Raw genomic sequence first — 9,348 nt, 5'->3', positions numbered from 1 at the left:
CAGACTGCTATTTTTAGGCTGGGTGGCCCAATAAGAATGGGTCTTCCCAGCCTGATAATACCAGCCCCCAGCTTTCGGGCTTTATCATGGCTGGGTATTAAAAATTGACGAGGACCACACACCATTTCTAAATTAAAAAAAAACCCACATGCGGTTGTTTTATTTTGATGCACAGCCAAGATAAGCACACATCTGGAGACTGCAGCCATCTGCTTTATCTGTGATGGGCAACATAATACGGGGAGACCCAGTGTCAATTTATTTATTTTTATACCACGATAGTGACCCCCAGAAAGGGTCTGTGTTGGCAAGCAGCTAGACACACTGTCACAAAGGTTGGGGGCACGTCTGACTGCAACCAATCACAGACGCCAGGACTGCCGGTGGGTGGGGGAAGCAGTGAATATGTGAAACTTTACGGATCTGGACTTTTACAGTCCGGGTCCACTTATCACTACTGCTGATCATGTGAAATTCGGAACCAAGAATTTTGACGTCTTTTTTTCTTGGCCATTTCCTGTGCAGTTGCAGCACACCTCCATTTATGTGGATAGAGCAGTGTTACAGTTCCTTGCACATTATATTTGGAATATTACTTAACTTTGTGACCCCCATCTTTCTCAGCATCAGTGTGGACACTCAGTCCCCACTGATCAGTTCACTTCTAATATTATTTCAGCACCAAATTTGCTCCTTGTTGCAGAAAACCACATTGAAACAGTTATTTAAGTAATTTAAAAAAAAAGCCACATGCGATTCCTATTTTGATACACAGCCAAGATAAGCAGAAGGCTGGGTGCTTCAGCATGTATGCTTTATCTGTGCTGGGTGTCATAATATGGGGGGAACCTATGCCAATTTTTTAATTTATTTTTACACCGATATAGACACATAAGTAAGTATAAAGCGCTTGTCCCATTCCCTTATCCTGTCTACCACCATTTTTAAGCGCCTGATTCAGGTCTCCATAGACTTATATAGGGACCGGTGTCCGGCCAAATATCTGGGATCAATTCTGGGCCCAAACCGAGGTTTTTTTAAACCAGGTTGGACACACCGATCTTGGGTATCTGCAAGTCTGCCCATCTCTAATCATCATGAAGAATCATATGTTAAAAAAGAGTGATAATCGTGAACTTGTGCAACAGATTTTTCTTTACTTAGAACAGAAGATATATTTAATTTATTTAACCGAATACAATTCTTTCAGAACAAAACAAATGTGTCCATTCCTTGAAACGGACAAAAACTCACAATGATTATAAAAGGCACCTTGTTAACTCCAAGAGAATCTTTACTACCTCTATGTACATCGCCCATATGAGCAATGCCTCTTAGAAATCCACTGATTTGTCACGCTAGAGGCCTTGACGTTTTGTGACCTCCTTTTTCATAGACTGCATGGATGAGAATAACTGTCCTTGAATTCAAGCTAGCCCTTATAATTGTCCTTTCTTCCATGATAGGTAGAGTGAAGCTCCGAGAATACTGCTACTACGTCTATGAGCAGATTAGTGGCGAGGCCATCTGGCAATACTTATTCACCGAATCTTCTTTTGTCGGACACAAGATATGACACGGAATGATTAAAATCGGTATTGAAAACCCAAATGGAGTCTGCAGGGTTTTCAACATTTGTTTGCAACACATATACGTGACTATAATAAGCCACCAAATGTCCCCACATTCCAACATCATGCAATGTATGCATGATAAGTCTTATTAGATCTTCATATGAAATTGTTGGTACATTCATGACTTTCCTCCTGCAAGACTTTCTTTAAAGTGTTCCTCTATTTAATTGTTCCTGAGACGTCTTAAATGCCGGTCAACGACAGTCCAAAGCGGCATTTCCTTCCAACCTCCAGTTAAGTTCTTTTTTCCACCAGACATACTGTAAGCCCTTTGTATTTCATGTTTTAGCCTAAATTGACAGATTTACACTTCGTAAAAAAATGAGTGATCAAAAATACATTGAAGAGGTGGATGAATATATTGTGCAGTTCTATATGAACATCCATGTGTTAAGGCCCCCGCATAGTCAACTTTCATCCTTTTTCTGAAGTGACATTCTGTAGAAAATCCACTTTTTTTTTTTTGCTTTAACAATGACAAAAGTTTCACAATGCAAAAATGCAGGCAAATTTGTCATTCAATTCTAAGAAGACTAATCTTCCTGTTGTGACGTCGGCTTTCTGTGAAGAGACGCCAAGAAATTTTTTGCAGTTTGGGAAGGCTGGGTCCTATGGATGCCTGAGATCCAATTGTTCTGAACCATTCATTGAATTACGTTGCAGCATATTCATATTCTTATATGAAAGGTACTACAAGAAAAAGAAAAGGAGTTATTCAGATAGCAATAAATAGAAAAACTACAAAAAGGCCTAAAAAAGTAACTTTCCTTTTCATTTTCCTTTCATAAATCAATAGTACATATGAAAATAAGAAACTTTGTAATATATCTTCGCTTCTTTTCCCTCCTGGACTTATTAATTCCTCTGTAAACTCTGTATTCAGTGGTAAAATCTGTATACACTGAATACTGTATTTTTCGCTTTATAAGACGCACTGGATTATAAGACACACCCCAAATGTAGAGAAAAAAAAAGGTAAAAAAATATGGGGTTTGTTTTATAATCTGATGGTGTCGTACCGGGGAGGGGCAGCAGCGGTGGTCACAGGAGGCAGGGGTGGGGCTGGAGTACGGCGATGCTGCGGGTGGTGTAGAGGGGGCCCAGATGCTCACTGCGGACTGCGGCACTGTCCTGGGACAATGGGCACTGCTCTGTGTTGGAGCTTGCTGTGAGTGGTGAGGCACGGGCCATTCTGAAGATGTCGGCGGTGTGGGCTTCAAAGAAATGAAGGCTGGACTCAGCGCAAGCACTGATGAGCTGGTAGCTCCATCTGAGCATGCGCCGACTCTGGGCGCCATTATTTGAAGCCCTCACCACCGACATCTTCAGAATGACCCGTGCCTCACTGCCGACATCTTCAAAATGGCCTCACCGCCAGCTGCACAGAGCCTCACAGCCCGTTAAATGGAGCCTCACCACCCGCCGCACAGAGCCTAACCGTCCTTTGCACAGAGCCTCACCATCTGCCGCACAGAGCCTCACCGCCTGCCGCACAGAGCAGCGCCCACAGCCCCGGCACAGAGCAGCGCCCGCAGCACAGCATTGCCCCTGCCTCCTGTGACCCCTCTCCACCACCCCCCAGTAAGCTACATTTGGATTTTAAGATGCACCCCTCATTTTCTTCCCAAATGTTTTTGAAAGAAAAGTGCGTTTTATAATCCAAAAAATACGGTACATATTTTCACATTTCTGTGAGATGGCAGATGTCATTTCAGGAGAACCTGGAGCAGAATACCTGTCTCTTTCTCAAGTTCCTCCTTCCTTCCACCCTTTACTTCTCCATAGAATCTTACGAGCAGCCAATGTCATCTCAGTAATGTGAAAGTCTCTATTCATGGAATACAGATTGCAACCATGAACTAAAAATACTGAGAATAAAACATCAGTCTAGGAGAAGAAAGAAGCTATTTTCTTTGATAAAATATATTATAATGTTTCTTATTTTCACATATTTAAAAATAAAACAAAATGATTTCTGCATAAAAAATATGGTCCATGCAATCAACTCAAGGAATCTAAATTAATGGGACATTTTAAAGAAGGTCTAATTCTTTTTAATGAACTAAGTTATTTAGTAAAAAATAGATAATTTTCTGAAACAAGATATATATATATATATATATCTATATATATATATTTAATATAGTCATAAAGATAAATACAAAATATGTTACCCTATAGTTAAAGGAGAAATCACAAAAAGTTAAGCCACCACCACTGTTTTAAGAAAACTACTGAAGTGATAGTATTCCCATTTCAGCAACTTGAAGGATGGGACATCAGGATGTCACTGTACGCTGTCCACCATACATCCTGGTATCCCAACCATTCCATTTACCTAAACCCGACTGGAGGACCAGATAGGATGGATAAGGTGCAGCGGTCCTGAATGGAGGTGAGTGTGTTATTCACAATTTTGTACTCACCACCATAAACTATTCCCTTAGAGGTCCACCCTTCTATCTATCAATATTTAGGCCTCCCTAGTTATAACAACTTGCGTTATATACGACTTGCCTACTTTGGACACATCATAAAAACAGAGAAATCACTGGAGAAGAACATCGTAGTCAGAAGAAAAGAAGGAACAAGGCGATGAGGAAGACCATCAACCCTATGGCTTGTTACAATCAAGTAAGCGGCGGAGAAGATGTTGGTGGACCTATCTAGGCTTGCACAAGATCGATCTTCCTACCTAGTGTTCATTCCAGTCACCCTGGCTTATGATTGAGCTGAAGGCCGTTATATAATAATAGTTGTATCGGCTTACTCGTGCATATCAATTTGCAGGACCTGGTCCATTGGCTATGTAATAGTTTTTTTGCTATTGGACTAGGGCCCTGAGAACCACATACTACCTCATGGCATTCACAGCTCTTCTTTTGATTAGACAACCTGGTGCAATGTCATGCATATCATCCCACCAGCTGTGCCGGCTAATCGGCCGCAAATGCCAGGAGATAATAGGAGGCTTTCAGGGCTAATGTCCAGCAGCCACAGATTACTGATGTAGCCGATGGACTGGGTCCTGCAATTTTCAACTACTTTATAGCACACCCTTTGGCACTATGCTTCACTATCCTATTACATGGAGGCACAGCATGGGAGATCCTTACAAAAAAATTGTGATGCATAAATTATTATGGATGGTATTGCATTATTATGGCATTCTCCCTTAGTAGCATTGCTGGACAGTCATGTGGCAACAGAGCACCTAATGGTTTGTTATATGGATGATAGTGACTCCATTTGCTGCCGCACCCAGGCTATGCCTTTAGCATTATTTCACACACAACTCCATTGCATGTGTAAACAGCTTGATATTACTGTACATATTCACTGTTCTTTACACAAAAAAGTCAATTACCTGAGAAAATCTGGTGCTTTAGAGATCATGTTCTCAAAGTCTGCAAATGCCAGTTTTCCATCCCCATCCATATCTGCCTCCTCAATAACCTTCTCACAAACCAACGTCACCTCTTCCTCCTCCAGTTCTTCTCGTGTCAGCTTATTGAGAGTTTTCTCCAGATCAGATTTACAAATAAAGTTATCTGTGTTGAAATCTAAGAACAACAGAAGGGAAAACACATTTTCAATATTTAAGGCCACTTTAGATGGCTCAATTGTGTCCATTAAAGAAGCACTCCCATCAGACTTTTTATCTTCTTAAAGGGAACCTGTCATCAGAAATTTAGCTATAAAGCTAAAAGTTTCCCCCTCTGCAGCTCCTGGGCTGCATTCTAGGAAGCTTCCTATAGTTTTTGTGGCCCCTTTTATACCAAAATAAATACTTTATAAACTTGTACCTTTTCGTATGCAAATTTTGAAAATTATCCATGGGGGCGGGCTGCCTGGTGTCGGTTACTGTCCTCTTGCCGATTTACGCCGCCCCCGAACGCTGAATTTCAAACCTCAGGATGCCGCCCCTGGGCGCCCGTGGTCCCGCGCATGCGCTGTGCGACTGTAGCGGTGCCGTGCACTGTGTGCACGTGTGACCGCTGGTGACGCTTTGCGCGGGCACGAGGTTATGGGCAGCGCTGTGAGTGTCATCAGCAAGTGCCGCCCATAACCTCGTGACCGCACTTTCCCCTTTGCCTCCTGCGTTCTGCGCAAGCGTCTCCTCGTAACCTGTGGTGGCCTGATCCGCTCCTCCCATCTATTTCCTGCTGCAGGGCAGGATGGGAAGAAGGTGACGTCGGATCATTTGGCCAGCACTTGCGCAGAAAGCAGGAGGCAAAGGGAAGAGCGCGGCCACGGTATTATGGGCGGGCATTTGTGATGCATTCACAGCGCCGCCCATAATATCGTGCCTGCGACCACGTCACCAGCAGTCCTCGTGTGCACGGGACCTCGGGCGCTGTGGGCGGTGTCCTGATCTATGAAATGAAGCAATGGGGGATGGCGTAAACCAGAAGGAGGGACAGTAACCGACACCACACGGCCCGCCCACATGGAGAATTTACAAGAATTGCAGACAAAAAGGTACAACTTTATAAAGTGTTTAATTTGGTTTAAAAGGGGGCACAAAAAGTACAGGAACCTTGCTAGAATGCATCCCAGGAGCTGCAGAGGGGGAAACTTTTAGGTTTAAAGCTAAATTTCTGATGACAGGTTCCCTTTAATATATTGCAATCAAATAAAATTTAATTTTATTAGCAAAAAATATATATCTTGCAAGGACAAATCAAGGAATGGACAACTAGTGAGAATCGTGACAAATTACCAGCAGAAGAGGGATTACAATGGTGATATATATAAATATATGGACCCGTAGAAGCAAGGTTACTTGCGAAACGGCTGCCGTCGGCCGACGTGGCACCCCCTCATCCTCCCTCACTACCTGTACCCTGATGTGATCGTGGAATAAAAGAAATTCTTTATTTGACCATTGGAGTGCGACCTGTTCATCTCTACCTTGTGGATCTTGTATCGTCTTTGCTTTGGGACACGCACCCAGGTCTCCACCTGCACGGAAGCGCAGCTTTGTCAGCCTCAAAGGGGATCAGCGGTGCCCGGTATCCTCCACCCAGCTTTATATATAATAATGTGATATGACAAAATATGTGTGACAATATAAATCACTTATCTGAATGACCCGCCCTAAACATTAGGTTTTCAATGAAAAATAATTCTGCAATATGGAAAGAAAGCACATGAGACCTGAATCACCCGGAAAACAGCGAGTGCACAGCAATGCAAGGAAAGTACATTGTACATAAATAAGTGACATATGCATAACATAATATGTGGATATATGTATATGTATCAAGGATAAATATGAAAACACATTAAGTACATAGCATCTTTTCTGTTTGTTCTGTATATTCTCTATATTGCAATCATCATATTATAAGCCACTGGATACTTAAAATTGCTCATTTTGTTTTTCTACCCAGTAAATTCATTTCTTTTCTCTGCTCTATGTAGAAAGAGATAAGGGTGGCTTTACACACTACGAGATCGCTAGCCAATGCTAGCGATGGCGAGCGTGATAGCACCCGCCCCTATCGTTATGCCGATATGTGAAGATCGCTGCCGTAACGAACATTATCGCTACAGCAGCGTCACACGTACTTACCTGCTCGGCGACGTCGCTGTGACCGGCGAACCGCCTCCTTTCTAAGGGGGCGGTTCGCTCGGCGTCACAGTGACGTCACTAAGCGGCCGCCCAATCAAAGCGGAGGGGCGGAGATGAGTGGGACAAACATCCCACCCACCTTCTTCCTTCCTCATTGCTGGCGTGTGGCAGGTAAGGAGTGGTTCCTCGTTCCTGCGGCGTCATACGTAGCGATGTGTGCTGCCGCAGGGACGAGGATCAACTTTGCCCAAGCGACAGCAGCGATAATTGGGAGAGGACTCCCATGTCAACAAGGAGCGATTTTGGACGTTTTTGCAACGATCCAAAAATTGCTCCTAGGAGTCACACAAGAGATCGCTACAGCGACCGGATGTGCGTCACAAAATCCGTGACCCCAACGAGATCGCTGTAGCAATCTCGTAGCGTGTAAAGCCACCTTAAGTCTCTTGTCCCTGCATGAATCATCCCCCTCTTCAACCCATGACACAGCTGCACCCTCCTACCTTCTGCTATTTACTTTGGCAGTGATGACTCCTGTAGGGAAGAGATTTCCTGTTTCTACATAGAGCTTAGAAGGATTCAGCTAGTCTGTTTTTAATCACTTGAGGTCATATACCAAATGGAAAACAGAAGAATCGGTAGAATGGTAAAATGAGCAATTGCCAGTAGTGTTATATAACATGATCCCTGCAATAAGTTAAGAGGATAAAAACTTTGATGGGAGTGCTTATTTAAATGACTGCTGACCGGCTACATGCCAACTAATCGGTGGCCATTTAATGGCTTGTTTAAACAGACCGACACTACTTCTATGTTCAAAGGACGATCGTTGATGTTTCGCTGAATCTCTTCTGACTTCCTCTATATTAAGACATACACTGAGGTATACATTAATATGATATTACATATAAATTACCATAGATCTTAAAGGCATAGATTGCTTTCAGCTCACGGGGAGCCATCTCGCTCATCACAGAGAACATATCCACAAAGTCATTGAAGCTAAGGTTCCCTTCTCCATCTTCAGAAAAAGCCTGAACGATTCTCTCCTTGAATGGATTTTCCTGGAATAAAAAGGTCATTTAGATTTCACTCTGATGTATGAACTAAGCTCCTTCAGTTTTATGCCTCTTATATTGATTGCCTTTATAAAGACCTCATGCAATACATCACATGATATGTGCCGCAGACTGAAAAATCCAAAGCAAAGAATAGTAACTGCACAAAAATTGTCCACAGCACCTGGATGAGATTTCTAAAATTTTACTCTGCTGTTACTGTAATCCACTGCAGATTTTCCATCCCCAAATTTAGTCTGAAAATCTGCGTCAAATCTCCAATGCGTGAATGTGCCTCAAGAGTCACATGCGTGTAAGTGCATTTTAATGTGGTGCAATTTAACTAGTTTAAAAATGATCTTTTAGCACTTCTAAAGGGTTAGTATTAGTGAAAACCATGACCATGGCCACAATAGGTCTTCTGGTAATTTTCATACCATGTGTACCTGATTAATAATGAGGCAGTACAAGCTGCCCTATGTTAATGGAGTGTATAATGTAGCTATAATTTTTATATGCTAGTAAAATAAAGGCAGAAAGGAGGATGTTGCTGAATTTTAGAAATGTTAGAATCACACCGGACAAAGTCAAAGATGATTTGGACAATGTGAGAGAGATATAGGAAAGAGTTGCATTACTAATTTAAAGAGGTGGTCCACTACTCATCAGTAGTAGCCACAGCAATATAAAGCTCACACAGAAGGCTTTTCTCAAATACCTTGTGTTGTAAATTCTGATTCTACGCGGCACTATTGTGTTATGCTCATCCCCATCACGTGACCCCCATGCTACATGACCTGTAAGATCCGATGATGTCACGTCAACTTACAGTTGACATGACATCACCTAGGCGGGACCCAGTCTGCCTGACTGGGCTGTGGGCGAAGTTTCATTGCTCGTCACAGCCCAGCATCACTCCTGCTTGCGGTGCTCTGCAACGAAGGAGAGAGCACAAGAGATGCTGGGCTATCATGAGTGGTGAAACTCCACCCACAGCCCAGTCACTCACTGAGACTGGGGCCCGCATTGGTGATCATGGGTCAACTGGAAGTTGACGTAACATCGCTGGATCTCAGAG

The 9,348-nt window shown here is 42.9% G+C and overlaps 1 protein-coding gene across 1 annotated transcript in view; it reads right to left on the bottom strand.

Annotated features, from left to right (window-relative positions):
- Positions 1-1,137: 1,137 nt before the first annotated feature.
- Positions 1,138-9,348, bottom strand: part of CIB2 (calcium and integrin binding family member 2) — a 36,563-nt gene continuing 28,352 nt past the window's right edge. The window contains exons 4-6 of the mRNA XM_075342654.1: positions 8,129-8,276; positions 5,002-5,197; positions 1,138-2,324 (exon numbers count right to left, since the gene is read on the bottom strand). Coding sequence (XP_075198769.1) covers positions 2,303-2,324; positions 5,002-5,197; positions 8,129-8,276 — 366 coding nt within the window. The 3' untranslated portion in view covers positions 1,138-2,302. The remainder of the gene's footprint in view (positions 2,325-5,001; positions 5,198-8,128; positions 8,277-9,348) is intronic.

The sequence above is a fragment of the Anomaloglossus baeobatrachus genome, chromosome 4 (genome assembly GCF_048569485.1).
Source record: "Anomaloglossus baeobatrachus isolate aAnoBae1 chromosome 4, aAnoBae1.hap1, whole genome shotgun sequence".
Classification (NCBI taxonomy): domain Eukaryota; kingdom Metazoa; phylum Chordata; class Amphibia; order Anura; family Aromobatidae; genus Anomaloglossus; species Anomaloglossus baeobatrachus.
This window is presented reverse-complemented; position numbering and strand designations above follow the sequence as displayed.